The sequence below is a fragment of the Bos indicus genome, chromosome 11 (genome assembly GCF_029378745.1).
Source record: "Bos indicus isolate NIAB-ARS_2022 breed Sahiwal x Tharparkar chromosome 11, NIAB-ARS_B.indTharparkar_mat_pri_1.0, whole genome shotgun sequence".
In the NCBI taxonomy this organism is placed as follows: Eukaryota; Metazoa; Chordata; class Mammalia; order Artiodactyla; family Bovidae; genus Bos; species Bos indicus.
This window is the reverse complement of record NC_091770.1, coordinates 40,430,817-40,452,713: the sequence shown is the minus strand read 5'-3', so window position 1 is coordinate 40,452,713 and position 21,897 is coordinate 40,430,817. Positions and strand designations below refer to the sequence as shown.

The window sequence follows — 21,897 nt, the reverse complement described above, 5'->3', positions numbered from 1 at the left end:
TGCAACTGTGCGGTAGTTTGAGCAGTCTTTTGCATTGCCTTTCTTTGGGACTGGAATGAAAACGGACCTTTTCCAGTCCTGTGGCCACTGCTGAGTTTTCCAAATGTGCTGGCATATTGAGTGCAGCACTTTCACAGCATTGTCTTTCAGGATTTGGAATAGCTCAATTGGAATTCCATCACCTCCACTAGTTTGTTCATAGTGATGATTTCTAAGGCCCACTTGACTTCACATTCCAGGATGTCTGGCTCTAGGTGAGTGTGAGTGATCACACCTTCGTGATTATCTGGGTCACGAAGATCTTTTTTGTACAGTTCTTCTGTGTATTCTTGCCACCTCTTCTTAATATTTCTGCTTCTGTTAGGTCCATACCATTTCTGTCCTTTATTGAGCCCATCTTTGCATGAAATGTTCCCTTGGTAGCTCTAATTTTCTAGAAGAGATCTCTAGTCTTTCCCATTCTATTGTTTTCCTCTATTTCTTTGCATTGATTGTTGAGGAAGGCTTTCTTATCTCTCCTTGCTATTCTTTGGAACTCTGCATTCAGATGCTTATATCTTTCCTTTTCTCCTTTGTTTTTTGCTTCTCTTCTTTTCACAGCTATTTGTAAGGCCACCCCAGACAGCCATTTTGCTTTTTTGCATTTCTTTTTCTTGGGGATGGTCTTGCTCCCTGTCTCCTGTACAATGTCACGAACCTCAGTCCATAGTTCATTAGGCACTCTATCTATCAGATCTAGTCCCTTAAAATCTATTTCTCACTTCCACTGTATAGTCATAAGGGATTTGATTTAGGTCATACCTGAATGATTAGACATTATTAATAAAGGAAAAAGTCCTAAAGACAGGATGGCAAAAAGGACTAATAACATACAATAGTAAGAATTAAACTGGCAGCAGACTTATTGAAAGCAAACACCAACAAGGCAAAAAGAGATCAGTATTTTCAAGAAATTCAAGGGGAAAACTGTGAACTATATATTTTAAATCTACCCAAGGTATCCTTTAGGCATTAATACTATTGAGAAACATTTTATACATGCAAGGGAATGCTATATCCATCAGCACTTCTTGAACAATCTACTAGAAGATTAGCTTCAATTAATCAAAAGGTGAGTAACTTTGGCAAAAAGACAGAAGGGTGAGCACTTAATATGTTATTGCTAAGACTAAAAAACAAGGGAGGGATAAATGAAGAATATACAAATAACATATGTTCTGACAAAGTAGTATGACTTCAAGACAACAGTAAGGAAAGGAAAAAAGTAAAATATGGTAACTGATAGTGAACTTACTAAAGTTGTGGTTAAAAAAAAATGCCACAAAAGACTATCAGAGGAGTACTAAAAAGTTAAATAGAGAGGAGTGACTCAAAGCATCTTTAAAAGGTATAAACACCAAGACTATGATAATAACAAAAGTACAAACTTTCATAGACTCCTCCCTGCAAAAAAACTTAAATGGATAGTTCAGTTCAGTTCAGTTGCTTAGTCACGTCCTACTCTTTGCAACTCCATGGACTGTAGCACACCAGGCCTCCCTGTCCATCACCAACTCCCAGAGTTTAAGACCAAAGAAAATATAGAAGAAACACAGAAAACATAATTATTTACCAAATAGTACAGCAATGATCCTTATAAAACAGAATTTATTAGAGAATCAAGGAGACAAACACACACTGAAGGCTTAAATAACACAGTACAAAACAGATCAAGTGGACAAAAACTAAGATACAGATCACATGAATAATATAGTCAATAGGGAGATCTTCTGGATAGATACTAAACTTTACACTATAAAAACAGAGACTATCTCTTTTTCTAGAAAACAGGGAAGACTGACAAAAATTGATCCTGTTCTAAGTTGTGATAAAAGCTTCAGTGCACTTCAAAGAATAAAATTACTAAAAATAATACTCTGACCATCTTGTTAAAAGTAAACCAAAATTTTTTAAGAGGTTTTTCTATATGAAAATTTAAAATTCTTCTACTGAACTGTTTTGGTGAAGGAGAAATATAACCTTCTAAAAAATAAAGACAATAAAAACACTACATATCAAAATCCATGAGGTACAATACAAAGCAGGAACCAGAGGAAAAATTGTGGCCTTAAACACCTACAGAAGTGAAAAATGTAAAAATGAAAATAAATGAATTAGATCCCAAATTGAAGGAGGACAAGAAAAAGAACAAAAAGGTCAAATTAAAAGAGCAGGAGATACAACAAAGGCAAAGTCAGAAATTAATGATAGAAAACAACAATATATCTCATTAATAAGTCAAAATCCAATTTTGTTGAAAAATTAATATAATGGACAAACTAGCTATTTTCATCAAGGGGAAAAAAAAGAGAAAGCAAGAATTAAAAAAAAAAAAAAAAAAAAACAGAAGGAAACAACCACTGAAGTAGAAATTTAAAAGCCATAAACAATGACAATGCAGACCACCACAGAAATTAATTTGAAAAACTAGACAAAACTGAAAACTACTAAAATTGACCCAAGTAGAGATAAAGAGCTTAACAACCAATTTCCATAGGGAAAAAAATCAAGAGTAACAAGCAATATCCTCAGTAGAACCAGACAATTTCACATTAAAAAAGCAAATGGTATCAATGTAATAGAAATAGTCCTAGAACACAGAAAATGAAGAGAAATCTCAAATTCTTTTTATGAAGTCTTTTTATGATACCTGAATATGATAAAACAGATAATTACAGGCCAGTATCACTTACAAATACCAATATAAATAAAAACTACATAAAATATTAGTGAACAAACTTCATTTCCATATTTAGTAAATAACATACAACAACAAATGAGATTTATCTCTGGAAAGTAAGGTTGGTTCACTATTAGAAGAAAGGCCATATTATATTATGGCATAATATATTATGCCATATTAACTGACCTGAGAAAACCATGATCATTTCAATACATGATAAACAATCATTTGACAAAATTTAATACTCATTCCATAAAAACAAAACACCCATTCAAGAACAGAGAAACAGGTGATTATTTCCTTCAGTTCAGTTCAGTAGTTCAGTTGTGTCTGACTCTCTGCGACCCCATAGACTGCAGCACACCAGGCCTCCCTGTCCATCACCAACTCCCAGAACCTACTCAAACTCACGTCCATCGAGTCCTTGATGCCATTCAACATCTTATCCTCTGTCGCCCCCTTTTCCTCCCGCCTTCAATCTTTCCCAACTCTTTTCAAATGAGTCAGTTCTTCACATCAGGTGGCCAAAAGATTGGAGTTTCAGCTTCAATATCAGTCCATCCAATGAATATTCAGGACTGATTTCCTTTAGGATTCAATGGTTGGATCTCCTTGCTGTCCAAGGGACTCTCAAGAGTCGTCTCCAACACCACAGTTCAAAAGCATCAATTCTTCAGCACTCAGCTTTCTTTATAGTTCAACTCTCACATCCATACATGACCACTGGAAAAACCATAGCTTTGGCTAGACGGACCTTTGTTGGCAAAGTTAGGTCTCTGCTTTTTAATATGCTGTCTAAGTTGGTCATAACTTTTCTTCTAAGGAGCAAGCATCTTTTAATTTCATGGCTGCAGTCACCATCTGCAGTGATTTTGGAGCCCTCAAAAATAAAGTCTGTCCCTGTTTCCACTGATTATTTCCTTATTATAGCCATAAAGACATACACACACACTCACATGCACACCTTAGTCCTAAAGCCAGTATCGTATTTAATGAGGTACTACTTTTAGGCATTTCACTAAGATCAAGAAGAGAAAAAGATGATCATGACTTTTACTACAATTTACCATATACTGGATCCATGTTAGGCAAAACAAATCAGAAACATAAGAACTGGAAAAGAAGGAAAATTACATTTAGTTGCATATGATACAACAATTTCCCAAGAAAACCCTGGACAATCACTACTAAAACCACCTCCAACAAATTTAGTAAATTAACAGAATATACCATGAATGCTCAAAAATCAGTATCTTCCATATATACAAACAATAATCACTCAGAAGAAACAAATGCAAAAACTGATGGAATTCAAAAACATTCTTTGTTATTCAATAGAACATCTATACATCATAAAGATGTCAGGTATTCCCTAAATTAATTTTAAAAGTTTTAACAAAATTTCAATGAGAACACCAACAAGTATTTTTTCAAATGAAGCTACACAACAGAACATAGAAAAATATGAATAGCTAGACTAACACTGAAAAAGAAACTCTACAAGGCACTATCAGACCTACTGGATATTAAAATACATTACAAAGCCTCAGAAATTAATGCACTAGTATGGGAATGAAGCACAGACATCAAATCAGAAAGATCCAATGGAAGTACATGAATAAACTCAAGTACATATGGAAATTTAGTATATAACAAAGGCGGTATCTAACATCACTGAAGCAAAGTTTTGCTTTTTAAAAATAGCTTATAGTTTATAGAACTATTATAAAATAGTTCCAAGTTTTTGAAAACTTGGAAAATCATTTAGGAAAAGATAACATGGGGTTGACACCTCCTGTCATGTAAAAGAATAAACTCTAAGTGAATAAGTGATTTAAATGTAAAAAATGAAACCATATAATAAAATTCATATAAACCTGTTTGTAGAACAAGATGGGCTTCCCTGGTGGCTCAATCGTAAAGAACCCACCTGCCAATGCAGGAGACTCAAGAGACACATGCTCGATCTGTGGGTTAGGAAGATCCCCTGGAAAAGGAAATGGAAAAGCACTCCAGTACTCTTGCCTGGGAAATCCCATTGATCAAGGAGCCTGGTAGGCTACAGTCCATGGGGTCGCAAAAGAGTCGGACACAATTTAGCAACTAAGCAGCAAGAACAAGGTTACTAACCATGACTCAACATCCTTAGTAATGAATGACTGGTAAATTTGACCACTAAAAATTTTAAAATTCATCTTCTACATGGAAATAAAACAACATAAGTATAATCAAAGAGCAAAAATCAAATTGGGAGAAAATATCTGCAAAATATGGAATAGATGAAAGCTGATATAATTCACATCTAAAGAACTCTTCAAAATCAAGGACTAAAGACAAAAACATATCAGAAAAATGGGCAAAAGACATGAGCAAACTATTCACAATAAATAAATAAATTTTAAAAACTGGTCCTTTTTATTTATGGCAAAGTGAAAGTAAAAGTCGCTCAGTCCTGCCTGACTCTTTGTGACCCCATGGACTATACAGTCCATGGAATTCTCCAGGCCAGAATACTGGAGAGGGTAGCCTTTCCCTTCTCCAGAGGATCTTCCCAACCCAGGGATTGAACCTAAGTCCCCTACATTGCAGGTGGATTCTTTACCAGCTAAGCCACAAGAGAAGCTGACTTATGGCACAGTGGGAATAAAATGGCTGGATTTACACTCCCACTGTAGGTGGGATAAATAAAATAACAACTTAAAAAAAACCCTGCTACTAGGGGACGTTTCTCATGGTCCAGTGGTTGAGAATGTACCTACCTATGCATGATGTGTGTTTGATCCATGGTCTGGAAACTAAGATCCCACATGCCGGAGGGCAGCTGAGCCCCCATGTCACAACTACTGCAACGTGTGCAACCTAGAGCCTGTGCTTCACAACAAGAGAAGCCACTGCAGTGAAAAACCCACACACCGCAATAAAGAGTAGCCTATAGGCAGCAGCTTCTGCTTCTGTTAGGTGCCTACCATTTCTGCCCTTTATTGAGCCCATCTTTGCATGAAATGTTCCCTTGGTAGCTCTAATTTTCTTGAAGAGATCTCCAGTCTTTCCCATTCTGTTCTTTTCCTCTATTTCTTTTCATTGATTGCTGAGGAAGGCTTTCTTATCTCTCCTTACTATTCTTTGGAACTCTGAATTCAAATGGGTATATCTTTCCTTTTCTCCTTTGCTTTTTGCTTCTCTTCTTTTCACAGCTATTTGTAAGGCTTACTCGGACAGACATTTTGCTTTTTTGCATTTCTTTTTCTTGGGGATGGTCTTGATTCCTGTCTCCTGTACAATATCATGAACCTCTGTCCATAGTTCATCAGGCACTCTATCAGATCTAGTCCCTTAAATCTATTTCTCACTTCCACTGTATAGTCATAAGGGATTTGATTTAGGTCATACCTGAATGGTCTAGTGGTTTTCCCCACTTTCTTCAAATCAGTCTGAATATCAATAACCTCAGATATGCAGATGATACCATCCTTATGGCAGAAAGTGAAGAAGAACTAAGGGCCTCTTGATCAAAGTGAAAGAGGAGAGTGAAAAAGTTGGCTTAAAGCTCAACATTCAGAAAACTAAGATCATGGCATCTGGTCACATCACTTCATGGCAAATAGATGGGGAAACAGTGGCTGACTTTATTTTTCTGGGCTCCAAAATCACTGCGGATGGTGATTGCAGCCATGAAATTAAAAGACGCTTACTCCTTGGAAGGAAAGTTATGACCAACCTAGATAACATTAAAAAGCAGAGACATTAATTTGTCAACAAAGGTCCATCTGGTCAAGGCTATGGTTTTTCAAGTGGTCATGTATGGATGTGAGAGTTGGACTATAAAGAAAGTTGAGCACTGAAGAATTGATGCTTCTGAACTGTGGTTGTGGAGATGACTCTTGAGAGTCCCTTGGACTGCAAGGAGATCCAACCAGTCCATCCTAAAGGAGATCAGTCCTGGGTGTTCATTGGAAGGACTGATGTTGAAGCTGAAACTCCAATATTTTGGCCACCTGATGCAAAGAGCTGACTTATATGAAAAGACCCTGATGCTGGGAAAGATTGAGGGCAGGAGAAGGGGACAACAGAAGATGAGATGGTTGGATGGCATCACCGACTCAATGGACATGGGTTTGGGTGGACTCCAGGACTGGTGATGGACATGGAGGCCTGGTGTGCTGCGGTTCATGGGGTCGCAGAGTCAGACTCGACTGAGTTACTGAACTGAACTGAACTGATAGGCAGCAGCAAAGACCAAGCGTCACCAAAAATAAATAAATAACCTACTATAACCTAAATAACCTTCAATATAACCACACATCTACTATAATGGCTTAAATTTTTACAACTAATGAAGCCCAAATGGTGGCATGTAATAGAACAGCTGGAATTATCTACATTGCCTTTGGGAATATATTATGGTACAATCACTCTGGAAAACAATGTGGCTATTTCTTTTAAAGTCATACATACACATTCACATGGGGCTTCCCAGGTGGCACTGGTGGTAAAGAACCCAACTGCCAATGCAGGAGACTCAAGAGGCACAGGTTTGATCCCTGGATTGGGAAGATCCCCTGGAGGAGGGCATGGCAATCCACTCCAGTATCCTTGCCTGGAAAATACCATGAACAGAACAGCCTGCTGGGCTATGTTCCATAGGGTCACAAAGAGCTGGATACCACTGAAGCGATTTAGCACACATACACGTTGACATAGTCTGAAAATTCCATGCCTAGTTATTTACCCAGAAGAAGTTAAAATATATAACCTATACAAAAACCTGTACGTAAGTGTTTATACACCCTCATTCACAAATTTATACATCCTCATTCTCAAAAACTGGAAACAACACAAATATCTATCCAGAAGTAAACAGGAAAGAAACTGCAATAGTTTTTAATGGACTACTACCTATCATTAAAGAGGAAGAAACTACTAACGAACTACAGCATGGATCAACCTCAGAAATATGCTAAGTAAAGGAAACCAGACACAAAGAGTAAAAACCTGTAAGTCCATTTATATGGCATTGCTAAAAACGTAGGGGAAAAAAAGCCTGAAATCATTGCCTCGGTGAGAGAAGGGGACTGACTGAGGATGATAGAAATGCTCTATGTCTTGTGGTGCTGGTTATACAATATACATGTGTAAATACACACCACACTATATACTTAAGGTGGATTTTATTGTTTATAAATTATATTTCAATAAATCTAACCTTAAAAAAGCAGGCACACTTTTAAAGGCTTTTAATATATATATTTCCAAATTGTACTTCCATTAACTTGATTTTATCTCCTACTCTCATTTAATTTACATTCCCACTGGCATTCTACAAGTGCCTGTATGCTCATCAGCCTGAATGTCATCGGATTATTATTTTAGACTTTTCCTATTTGGTAAGTCTTGTGAAATGTTGCCTCACTGTTTTGATTTGTACATCTCAGTTGTTAGTGATGGGGAACTTTTTTTCATCTATTTCTCAAACAGTTCTATTTCTTCTATGTTGTTCATTCTTTTTAATCATTGTTTTAAGAAACTGTTGTTTTTTATTTTAATTTTTTTAAACTTGCTATATATCCTAAAGTTTGTCTGTCATAAATACTTCTCAGCTTTTCATTTGCCTTTCCTTTTCCAATTTTTTAAAATATACAGACATCTTAAAACTTGAAATTTCTCCATATTTTCTAAGATTTTAGGGGTATTTTTATTAAGAAATTTCTCTCTTCGTGTACAGTTCAGTTAAACACCCAGCTAAATGCTATTTTTTTATACACTCCATTTTTTAACTTTTTAAATCTCTGCTGATGCATTGGCTGTTAGCGACATGTGGCTTATAAATTTAAATCAATTAAAATTAAGCTGCCTCCCTAGGTTTCTTCTAGATGTACAGTTTCAAGTCTTCCAATTAAGTCTTTGAAAAATTTTGAGCTTATTCTTGTATATGGTATAAGAATCCAAGTCCACTCTTTTGCATGTATATATCCCATTTTCCCACCACCATTTATTGATGAAACTATCTCTGCCCCATTGAATATTCCTGGCACCCTTGTCAAAGATTAACTGATCATATATGCATTACTCTCAATTCTGTTCCATTGTGCTGGGTCTGCTTTTATGCCAATAGTATACTGCTTTGATTACTAGAGCACAGCAATATAGTTCGAATCATGACGTATAATGCCTCCAGATTTGTTCTTTCTCCAGAGTGCTTTGGCTTTTCAGGGTCTTTTTTGCTTCCATACACATTTGAGGACTGGGTTTTTATTTCTGTGAAAAATATCACTGGACCTTTGGGAAGGACTGCACTGAATCTATAGACTGCTTTGGGTTCAGTTCAGTTCAGTTCAGTTGCTCAGTTGTGTGAAACTCTTTGCGACCCCATGAATTGCAGCACGCCAGGCCTCCCTGTCCATCACCAACTCCTGGAGTTCATCCAAACTCATGTGCATGCTTTGGGTAGTATAGACATTTTAACAATGTTAATTCTTCCAATCCATGAGCACTGGTTTTGGCAATGATTTTTTTGCAACTGAAACCAAAGGTATAGGTAAACAAAACCAAAAATATACAAGTAGGACTACATCAAACGAAAATGATCCCCCACAGCCAAGGAAATCATCAACAAAATGAAAAGGCAACCGATGGGATGGGAGAGAATACCTGCAAACCACATATCTGCTAAGGGTTAACATCCAAAATATATAAGAACCCATAAAACTCACTTGCAAAACAAAATAAATCAATTAAAACACAGACAAGGGAACCTAGAGAGACATTTTTTCCAAAGAAGACATACAAATGGTCAATAAGTGTATGAAAAAATGCTCAACATTATTAATTATCAGGGAAACGAAAAATCAAAACCATAATGAGACATCACCTCATACCTGTTAGAAGGCTATTACAGACAGCAAATGTTAGTGAGGGTTTGGAGAAAAGGGAGCCCCTGGACAACTGTTGGTGGGAATGTAAACCGGTACAGTCATTACGGAAAACAGTATGTGTGTGCGTGCATGCGTGCTCAGTCCTCTCTGATTCTTGCAACCCCATGGACTGCAGCCCACCAGGCTCCTTTGTCCACGGAATTTTCCTGAAATAATATTGGAATGGATTGCTATTTCCTACTCCAAGAGATCTTCTCGACCCAGGATCAAACCTGCAGGTTTGAGTTTCCTGCATTGCCAGGCAGATTATTTACCCACAGTGCCACCTGGGAAGCACAGAAAACAGTATGGAGCGTCTTCAGGAAAAAAAAAAAAATAAACATTAAAAACTGAATTACCATATGACCCAGCAAACCACTTCTGGATATATATCCAAAGGAAAAGAAATCATTATCTTGAAGTAATATCTGTATTCCCCTGTTATTGCAGCATTATTAAAAGTAGCCAAGACATATAAACAACCTTAGTGTCTACTGATGGATAAACAGATAAAGAAAATGTGCTATATACATGTACAATCAATCATAAAAAGGATAGAAATACACAACTTGCAACAACATGGATGAACCCAGAGGACATAATGCTAAGTGAAATAAGACACACTGCAAGACAACACTGCATGATCTCACTAACATGTGGCATATACAAAAGGTAACTTATAGAACCAGAGTGTAGAACAGTAGTGCTAGGGGCTGGTGGGGGGAGGGAGCTGGAAGAAATGGAGAGAGTTGGTCAAAGAGTACAAACTTTTAGTTAGAAGATGAGTAAGTTCTGGGGATCTAATGCCCAACACGGTGACGATGTACTTCAAATTTTTTGAAAGAGTACATCTTATGTGTTCTCACCATAAAACAAAACAAAAAGCAACTATTTGAAGTGATCGATGTGTTAATTTGATTAACCATTTCACAATACATATGTATAATAAATCATCACTTTGTGTACCTTAAAAATTCATGTTGTGCAACTTAAACATATGCAATTTTTGTCAATTAAACCTCAGTAAAGCTGGGGAATACCAGACCACCTGACCTGCCTCTTAAGAAACCTATATGCGGGTCAGGAAGCAACACTTAGAACTGGACATGGAACAACAGACTGGTTCCAAATAGGAAAAGGAGTACATCAAGGCTGTATATTGTCACCCTGCTTATTTAACTTATATGCAGAGTACATCATGAGAAACGCTGGGCTGGAAGAAGCACAAGCTGGAATCAAGATTGCCAAGAGAAATATCAATAACCTCAGATATGCAGATGACACCACTCTTATGGCAGAAAGTGAAGAGGAACTAAAAAGCCTCTTGATGAAAGTGAAAGAGGAGAGTGAAAAAGTTGGCTTAAAGTTCAACATTCAGAAAATGTCCCATCCGGTCCCATCACTTCATGGCAAATAGATGGGGAAACAGTGGAAACAGTGTCAGACTTTATTTTTTTAGGCTCCAAAATCACTGCAGATGGTGATCACAGCCATGAAATTAAAAGACGCCTGCTCCTTGGAAGGAAAGTTATGACCAATCTAGATAGCATATTCAAAAGCAGAGACATTACTTTGCCAACAAAGGTCCGTCTAGTCAAGGCTATGGTTTTTCCAGTGGTCATGTATGGATGTGAGAGTTGGACTATAAAGAAAGCTGAGCACTGGAGAATTGATGCTTTTGAACGGTGGTGTTGGAGAAGACTCTTGAGAGTCCCTTGGACTCCAAGGAGATCCAATCAGTCCATCCTAAAGGAGACCAGTCCTGAGTGTTCATTGGAAAGACTGATGATGAAGCTGAAACTCCAGTACTTTGGCCACCTCATGCGAAAAGTTGACTCCTTGGAAAAGACCCTGATGCTGGGAGGGATTGGAGGCAGGAGGAGAAGGGGATGACAGAGGATGAGATGGCTGGATGGTATCACCAACTTGATGGACACGAGCTTGAGTAAGCTCCGGGAATTGGTGATGGGAATTGGTGACAGGGAAGCCTGGCGTGCTGCAGTCCATCAGGTCACAAAGAGTTGGAGACGACTGAGTGACTGAACTGAACTGAACCAGGTCTCAGTTTCCTCATATTAGTTCAAAAAGTGAAAGTTGCTCAGTTGTGTCTGACTCTTTGCAACCCCACTGACTAGCCTGCCAGGCCCCTCTGTCAATGGAATTCTCCAGGCAAGAATACTGCAGTGGGTTGCCATTTCCACCTCCAGGGGATCTTCCCAACCCAGGGATTGAAGCTGAAATCTTCTGCGCTGCAGGCAGATTCTTTAACATTTGAGCCACCAGGGAAGCCCTATTTATTAGTTTAGTGCATTAAATTAGATAAGCAAGATAAGATAAATTATAACACTCATCATGTTAAGTCCTCATTTGCAAACTCTTTCCAGTTAGGAGTTTGTTTTCTGAATATCTGTCTCAGTATAGTACTTTGAGGATCCTTACTGAAGGCAACAGTTTAATACTGTATTTACCCGATCTGGATTTCTGTAACCCAAGAGTAGATTTGCCGCTTTTATATCACCGTGAACATATTCATTTTCATGTATATACTCCAGAACATCCAACTGTGAAAAGAAATATATACAGTTATACTGATGTCAATTTAGAACTCATGATCAACCTGAGCATTTTGAATAGAAAATAACACATTTTTTTTCATATTAACAATGACAAAGTGATGTATTTCCCAATTGTGCATTTATCTATTCTAAAATTATCACATGTTCTGGTCGTGCATCCTGGGGAAAAGTTGCATAAAAGGATCCTTGAACACCAAATGTTTTAATGTTTTAAGGGCACCTCTGATGGAAAGGAAGCCAAGACTCAGCAATACCCCCGACAGTCTGATGCCCAAATCTTCTGTCCAAAGAGGAGAAACATGGCAAAATCGGAGAACTGAAGTGAAATAATCATGACGCCCACTCAGCAAAACACCGTGTCCATTACCACAGAGAAAGCCATTCTCCCTCTGTAGAGCAACAGAAAACATCTGTGTTTCCTCTCTGAAGCCCTTGCGACTTGCATGTTACCTACACCTAGTGCTCAAAAAACACTTGTTGGCTGGCTAGAGGACGAGTGGGGAAATTAATGAACTCTATTTGCCACATCCCAACCTGGCAGGGGCAGTCACATTCTATCTAAATTGGAAAAAATAAAATGAAGTTTAGGCAAACCAAACACCCACAAGATAAGACAAATTTGTGGTATAAACAAAATGTGTGCATGGGTGCTAGTAAGATTTCATTGCTTCTTATTTGGGAAAGTATACACTGATATTATTCACGGCCACGTTAATGACTACCAACATCCCAAACTCATAATAAAAACTTTACAGCACCCCCTTATCACATGTGTAGTTTGGAAAATAATATATTTTGCCATACTTTGCATAGTCATAAAAATAACTGACAAAGAGAGGTTATTCTTATAGCAATGCAAGCTTGTCCTGGTATGTAAAACAAAGCTGTGAGGAAAAAAAAAAAAATCAGACAGTAGAACCAAAGCCTAATTGAGTTTGTAGTGCCAAACACAGCACATTCTGTCACTTACAGAGCCCACTGTTATCAATTTCACCAAAATAGCGTCTACTCTCAATAACTGACATTTCTAGGGCAATAATCCTTCATTCTCTGATAATTCCACAAAGGGCAACAATTTGTATGTTGTAACAAATAAATAATCTGAAAATGGAGCATGGGAAATGAGTCATTCTTTCTTACCATTCGGATACCTAGCTGCAAGACAGTTGACTTTTTAAAAGTACCATTCTGGTCTGAGATCTTCTGCAAATCTATTCCCAGTCTTTCCATTACCATAAATCTGTAACTATAAGAAGGAGAAGTCAAAAGGAGATGTTAAAACGGCAATGCAGAAACGGTCCATTTACGAATTTGAAACAATGGAAAAATGCCCCCAACCTAACAGTGAAGAATGATCCAATCTGAACTAACTGAGAATGAATGCATATTAATAATCTTGGCCTTTTGCAGAAACACATTACTAAGTATTTACTTTGCAGATAGTTTCCAAGTAGAAGAGCAAGCTGTGCTGAGCCACTTACATGGTCTTAGATCATGAAAAGAGGAGTCCTTCTAAATTAGTCTTGAACTTAATTTATTTTGATTCTACTACCTTCTTGACATATGGCCTTGAGCAAATTATTTTCCCATACAGAATATTTTATTTACATTTGTTTCTTGACCTTATAAAATCATATTTACTTTCTCTATACATTTATAAACTTGTGTTTTTTTTAAAAATGCACTTCTTCCTTTTCTTTTCTGTTTGAGACCTCCTCCTCTTCTTCACTTCCCTTCACTTACATACTCACATCAGCCCCTGTTCTGTATCTATGTAGCCACACACAAAGGCATATAGAAATTTTTACATCTGTTTTACAAAAATGTGATCTTCTTATAAGAACTTTTTTGCATCACACTTTTTTCAATAATACCTCATTGAAATCCTTCCAAATCAACTGGTAGTGCTCTAATTGATTTCTTTAATGGGCTGCACAGTATTATATGGTATGGATGCACCATTAAGAAAGGGGAAATGATGGGATATCACTTCTAAAATAAGATTACATAAGGACTGTGACTTTCTTCTTGGCTGTATACTCTTGTGTGTGCTCTGTCCTCTCTTTCAATTACTGGAAGCTGGCTGCTATGTCTTTTTGACACTCAAGCAGCCAACAGAGAGACCTACATAGTGAGGAAGTGAGGCCTGCCAACAATCATGAGTGAATTTAGAATCAGATCTTCTTAGGCCTGCCAATAGCCACATGAATGAGCTTCCTCAGTCAAAATGACTAGAGCCAGAAGACATCTGACTACATCCTCATGAGAAGTCCTGAGCCAGAACTATCTAGGGAAGCCATTTTTATATAGATAACTGACCCACAGAAACTAAGATAATATTAGTTTGTCATTATAACCCACTACATTTTAGGTAACTAGCTATATAGCTACAAATAACTAACAGACCATATAAGACATAGTTACAGGACAATATCTGATTATAGTAATTCCATTTTACCTTTTTCCCTTGAATTCAGTTATGCCAGATCCATAAAACAGAGGAATTCCCAAATAATCAAGCTTTTTGAGTTCTATCCATTTTTTGACTGTAAAGACAAATTTAATAGGAAAAAAGTATGTATTTTTAGAAAGGTATTTCTTACACTTGTGTAGATGCTTAAATTTATTTAGCTAACAAATAGAAATTAGACCTTCCTAAAAATATTTTTTTAAAAATCAAATATATCTAGCTAACAGTTTCAAATTCTATTTATTGCAATAATTAACAGATAATATTAAATACATAATACAGATTTCTAACATTTAAAAAGTCATAATCACTATACTCAATACTCTAATAATCTATATGTAAAAAGAATCTAAAGAAAGTACAGAAGAAATGAATACAATATTGTATATTAAATATACTCCAAAAAAATAATAGTAAATAAATAAATATGCAACAAAAACAAAAATAGTCATAGTCATAAAATTCACCAATATCATTTATTGCTTCTCACCCTTTTAGCTAAGATCAAGTGTAGTATGGGGGCTTCTCAGGTGGAACAGTGGTAAAGAATCTGTCTGCAATGCAGGAGACACAAGAGACACAGGTTTGATCCCTGAGTCAGGAAGATCCCCTGGAGCAGAAAATGGCAACCCACTACAGTATTCATGCCTGAAAAATTCCATGGACAAAGGAGCTTGGTGGGCTAGTCCATGGGGCTCTCAGTCGGACACGACTGAGAAACTGAGGACACACTATTTATCCAAATGTTTCTATCCATTTGGAGAAGGCAATGGCACCCCACTCCAGTACTCTTGCCTGGAAAATGCCATGGACGGAGGAGCCTGGTAGGCTGCAGTCCATGGGGTCGCTAAGAGTTGGGCACGACTGAGCGACTTCACTTTCACTTTTTTTTTTTTTTTTAAATTTTTAAACTTTACATAATTGTATTAGTTTTGCTGAATAGCCAAAGCAATCTTGAGAAAGAAGAATGGAACTGGAGGAGTCAACCTACCTGACTTCAGGCTCTACTACAAAGCCAGTTATCAAGACAGTATGGTAGTGGCACAAAGACAGAAATATAGATCAATGGAACAAAATAGAAAGCCTAGAGATAAATCCACGCACATATGGACACCTTATCTTTGACAAAGGAGGCAAGAATATACAATGGATTAAAGACAATCTCTTTAACAAGTGGTGCTGGGAAATCTGGTCAACCACTTGTAAAAGAATGAAACTAGAACACTTTCTAACACCATACACAAAAATAAACTCAAAATGGATTAAAGATCTAAACATAAGACCAGAAACTATAAAACACTTTCACTTTTCACGTCATGCATTGGAGAAGGAAATGGCAACCCAGAGAGTTCTTGCCTGGAGAATCCCAGGGACGGGGGAGCCTGGTGGGCTGCCGTCTATGGGGTCGCACAGAGTCGGACACGACTGAAGTGACTTAGCAGTAGCAGTTCTATTCATTAACAAAATTCATTCCCTTATATGCTTGTTAAATTTTTAAATTAAAAAAATATGATAACTACCAAAGGAGCAGTAGAAAGACAGCTTTTTCTTTCTTATTACTAAAAACCTAAAACCAGAGTAGCAAAAAAAAAAAGGGGGCTTCACTGGTCACTCAGTGGGAAAGAATCCACCTGCCAATGCAGCAGACACAGGTTCAATCCCTGGTCCGGGAAGATTGCACATTACTGCAGAGCAACTGAGCCCCTGCCTCACAACTACTCAGCCCATGTGCCCCAGAGCTTATGTTCGGCAACAAGAGAAACCACAATAAGAAGCCTGTGCTGTGCACCGCAACTAGAGAGTAGCCCCTGCTCACTACAACTAGAGAAAAGCCCAAGCAGCAACAAAGACATGGCAGAGCCAAATATTAATAAGATTTTTTTAAAAAATAGAAATTGGTCAGGAGAATCATCTTACTCTGAAACTATATTGTACAGAAACTGTTTTGATTAAATTTTGTTTAAAAAAAAAAACAAATCCACTTAAAAATCAGGCAGCTTATTTAATTTTTCACTTTTCTACCAAATATGCTTAATGTTTAAGACAGCTCTACTGATAAATAATGACGTTTAATGGATTCTATTTGTCACTCTGACATAGTTTAAGCAGTTAGTAAAGACTACAGTCTTGATGTTCAGAAGGTTTTATTAAAGAAAACAAAGTTAATTATTGATGTGAGACTCATCATTCTTTTTCCTAAACATAATGTAAATGACCTTGATTATACAGGCATTACTCATATCAATTTCCTTCAAGCTTTACAAATCCATCTGTATCATATAGTTTTTACAAAATGCTTTTATTCTTCTTAGTCTTGCTCATATTTACTTCATAGTCTAATCCTCTAACTAATAGTTCTTACATCTGATATTCAGCTCCAATTAATTTCCCAACATAAAAATTTTCAATATTTTTACCTTATTTTCTAAATCATTTTAATGTTTATAATCATTTTCATATGCTTTGGCCTAATCTATTCTATGGTCATTCCTTTAATTTATAATCTACTGCCCATTTTAATGTTTTTTCTTTATATCCTTTCCATCCAAATGGTTTTTTGCAAAAGAAATAATTTCATTCCATCTTTTACACGTGAAGAACTCTTGGTGGCTTCGATCAACAATCCAACATTTTATGTAAGGTAACAAATAACTTCGATTTGAAATATATAACCCATTATGTACATAATATCACTATTTATATACCTCTGTCGTTTTTACATAACAATTAACTGTATCATTTTACAATAAAATTTTCTAATTGAAAAAAATTTTCCATAAGGCCAGAAAAAGACAAAAATACTAACTCCCACTTAGCAAACATATATATAGAAGTAGCTTACTTTACTTATTTTACTTACTACAGTCTTTTTTTGCTGCTCTTTGATAAAATTTAAGTTCTGAAAATAATGGGCCATTTTCTTGATATTCCTATAAAAGAAAAGAACAATTGATTTTATTAGAAAAAAAGTTTTAAAGATGGAATTGGTATTTCAAATTGAAAATACGAATATACATATATAATAAATAATAGTACCTGAATCACAAAAATCTCAAGATTTTCTCACTAAATAAAGAATCTCATTTTTAACATTTTGTAATGGTATCACTATATAGTCTTACACATGGAAGCAGTCTTCTTATGGAAAGAACTTACTAAAAACACTGAGAATTGTACACATACACAGACACTCATGTGTTCAGTTCAGTTCAGTTCAGTCGCTCAGTCGTGTCCGACTCTTTGTAACCCCATGAATCACAGCACACCAGGCCTCCCTGTCCATCACCAACTCCCGGAGTTCACTCAGACTCACGTCCATCGAGTCAGTGATGCCATCCAGCCATCTCATCCTCTGTCATCCCCTTCTCCTCCTGCCCCCAATCCCTCCCAGCATCAGAGTCTTTTCCAATGAGTCAACTCTTGGCATGAGGTGGCCAAAGTACTGGAGTTTCAGCTTTAGCATCATTCCTTCCAAAGAAATCCCAGGGCTGATCTCCTTCAGAATGGACTGGTTGGATCTCCTTGCAGTCCAAGGGACTCTCAAGAGTCTTCTCCAACACCACAGTTCAAAAACATCAATTCTTTGGTGCTCAGCTTTCTTCACAGTCCAACTCTCACATCCATACGTGACCACAGGAAAAACCATAGCCTTGACTAGACGGACCTTTGTTGGCAAAGTAATGTCTCTGCTTTTGAATATGCTGTCTAGGTTGGTCATAAGTTTTCTTCCAAGGAGTAAGCGTCTTTTAATTTCATGGCTGCAGTCACCATCTGCAGTGATTTTGGAGCCCCCAAAAATAAAGTCTGCCACTGTTTCCACTGTATCCCCATCTATTTCCCATGAAGTGATGGGACCAGATGCCATGATCTTCGTTTTCTGAATGTTGAGTTTTAAGCCAACTTTTTCACTCTCCTCTTTCACCTTCATCAAGAGAATTGTACACATACACAGACATTCATGTGTACTAACATGCAAAACAGTGGATACACTGCAAACTACCTTGGTGGTTCATTCATACATGATACTTATTACTGAGTTTCTCCTATATTTCATTAATTATACTAGGCACAGGGGGTGCAATCACAAATAAAACCTCATTCCTGCCATTATGGACTTCACCATCTAGAACAGAGAGGAAAAGAGAAGGAGAAAATAGATATCTAGATAAGATACAAGGATGATAAATGTCAATGAAGAACGTCAATGAAGAACAACAAAATTCCCTAGTCTTTAAATTTTTACAATGTAAAAATATATAATAATGTTTGTTGTGTTGATCATAAAATCATGAAGACTAAGATGAGAAACATTTTTACAAAAATGAAATAAAACAGAAAATAAAAAAGTCAAATGTATGTGAAACATAAATTTAAGAGTAATACTTACCACTTTTATTACATGCCTTGCATCTTTATCTGGTTTATTTGTGGGGAAAGCTGCAAAACAAACAGTGAGGGAAAAAAATGGTTGTTTCCAATTCCTGATTGTTTACTATGTCCCCAGACACTGTGCTAAGAACCTCTTATGGTACCACCTCTGTTTTATACAAGATCCTTCTTAAGGTTTAACAAGTTGAATAATCTGCTCACTAAGTAGCAGACTGGGGAATGAAATTCAAATCTGACACCATAGCCTATACTCTTTACCATAAGCCATATTCAAATATGCAAACATGGAAACCAGTAGATTATATTAATCATATAGATCCAAATGCAGGAGAAACTATTTTCTAGACATACAGCATTACACCCCAAAATGATATACAGTATAATCTATTCACTCTATTTTGCTAAATTAAAATCTATGATAATTCAAAGTGAAAACTGATTCATTTTAAGTAGAAACTTCAAAACAACTTTTACTTGGCAAAATTCTAAAGTAAATCAAGTTTGAAGAGAATAAAGCCTTTAAAAAGAATCATCTCCTGAATGTAGCAATCAACTATTCTTAAATTAAAGAGTATGTATCTCATTATATAAGCTCATTTCAAATTCAAGTTATCTTACTTCATTTTATTACTATTTGCATTTTAGATATAGTAATCCAACTTATGAAAAGTTCACTGTTGAAATTCTTAAACCAAATCAAACATTTCATCTACATTATCTAAATTAAAAGATTATTTTGTTTTCAAATCTTAATAAGAGAAGTTGACATGTATATTTATTTGTATTGTGAAGGTTTAGAATTTTGTCATTCATCTATTTACTCTTCATTGATCCCTTTATTCATTCAACTAACAAATATTTATTTATCAAGAGGCTAGCATATTAGGAAAGTAAAGGTAAAAAGGTCAAACTAGTATTAAAAACTTAGATTGAGAATAAGGTTAAATTTTTCAGGTGAATTTTCAGTGTATTTACCAAAATGCTATGTCCTTTCATTACTACTAACATTAACCCCTTTCTCCTACCTATCACCTTGTCTTTTCTCTACTGTATTACTTAATACACGCAAAAAATGTTATAAATTTACTAAATCTCTTTCACAATTAAGCCAACTCATGCACAATTTTCTTAATCAATCTCCAAAAACTTTGATGTTAGCAATGCTATTACTCAGTTGAAGAAATTATTTCAATTTTAGTTAAACTGTGAAGCCGTACCTCTTCACAGTAACAAAGAAACTAAACTTATTTACATCTTTATTCACATAAAAGTCATTACATTTTCACCCATGCAGTAGTCCCAAGGGAAACACAGGAAGAATGAATTATCCATACCTAGGAAACAAAATAGTGAAGAAAGTCTGTAAAGGGGTCCAGTCCTGACAGAAGAAAAGATGAGGAAACCCCTTCCTCCTCCCACCCTAGGGCAAACTATTTTTACCAGTACGGTCCCCAAGCCTGAAGAGAAGTAATTCTGCCCTAACCCTGGTCCACTCAATACAGTAATTGAAACTAGGCAATGGTCTTTAAAACAAGACCAGGAGCTGACTATGGCTCAGATCATGAACTCCTTATTGCCAAATTCAGACTTAAATTGAAGAAAGAAGGGAAAACCGCTAGACCATTCAGGTATGACCTAAATTAAATCCCTTATGATTATACAGTCAATGTAAGAAATAGATTTAAGGGACTAGATCTGATAGATAGAGTGCCTGATGAACTATATATAGAGGTTTGTGACATTGTACAGGAGACAGGGATCAAGACCATCACCATGGAAAAGAAATGCAAAAAAGCAAAACAGCTGTCTGGGGAGGCCTTACAAATAGCTGTGAAAAGAAGAGAAGCAAAAAGCAAAGGAGAAAAGGAAAGATATAAGCACCTGAATGCAGAGTTCCAAAGAATAGCAAGGAGAGATAAGAAAGCCTTCCTCAGCAATCAGTGCAAAGAAATAGAGGAAAACAACAGAATGGGAAAGACTAGAGATCTCTTCAAGAAAATTAGAGATACCAAGGGAATATTTCATGCAAAGATGAGCTCAATAAAGGACAGAAATGGTATGGACCTAACAGAAGCAGAAGATATAAAGAAGAGGTGGCAAGAATACACAGAAGACCTGTACAAAAAAGATCTTCAAGACCCAGATAATCACGATGGTGTGATCACTCACCTAGAGCCAGACATCCTGGAATGTGAAGTCAAGTGGGCCTTAGAAAGCATCACTACGAACAAAGCTAGTGGAGGTGATAGCATTCCAGTTGAGCTCTTTCAAATCCTGAAAGATGATGCTGTGAAAGTGGTGCACTGAATATGCCAGCAAATTTGGAAAACTCAGCAGTGGCCACAGGATTGGAAAAGGTCAGTTTTCATTCCAATCCCAAAGAAAGGCAATGCCAAAGAATGCTCAAACAATCGCACAATTGCACTCATCTCACACACTAGTAAAGTAATGCTCAAAATTCTCCAAGCCAGGCTTCAGCAATACGTGAACCGTGAACTTCCAGATGTTCAAGCTGGTTTTAGGAAAGGCAGAGGAACCAGAGATCAAATTGCCAACATCCGCTGGATCATGGAAAAAAGCAAGAGAGTTCCAGAAAAACATCTATTTCTGCTTTATTGACTACGCCAAAGCCTTTGACTGTGTGGATCACAACAAACTGGAAAATTCTGAAAGAGATGGGAATAGCTGACCACCTGACCTGCCTCTTGAGAAACCTATATGCAGATCAGGAAACTACAGTTAGAACTGAACATGGAACAACAGACTGGTTCCAAATAGGAAAAGGAGTACGTCAAGGCTGTATATTGTCACCCTGCTTATTTAACTTAT

The 21,897-nt window shown here is 36.6% G+C and overlaps 1 protein-coding gene across 10 annotated transcripts in view; it reads right to left on the bottom strand.

The window, feature by feature from the left end:
- Window positions 1-21,897, bottom strand: part of VRK2 (VRK serine/threonine kinase 2) — a 108,342-nt gene that overhangs the window by 57,017 nt on the left and 29,428 nt on the right. For 7 of the 10 annotated variants that reach the window (XM_070798696.1, XM_070798693.1, XM_019970194.2 and 4 more), the window contains exons 3-7: window positions 19,067-19,116; window positions 17,540-17,609; window positions 14,668-14,755; window positions 13,350-13,455; window positions 12,102-12,194 (exon numbers count right to left, since the gene is read on the bottom strand). In XM_070798696.1, coding sequence (XP_070654797.1) covers window positions 12,102-12,194; window positions 13,350-13,455; window positions 14,668-14,755; window positions 17,540-17,609; window positions 19,067-19,116 — 407 coding nt within the window. Of the gene's footprint in view, window positions 1-12,101; window positions 12,195-13,349; window positions 13,456-14,667; window positions 14,756-15,169; window positions 15,234-17,539; window positions 17,610-19,066; window positions 19,117-20,346; window positions 20,923-21,897 lie in introns of those variants that run through there. The other 3 variants (XM_070798699.1, XM_070798698.1, XM_070798700.1) reach the window with 3 other exon arrangements.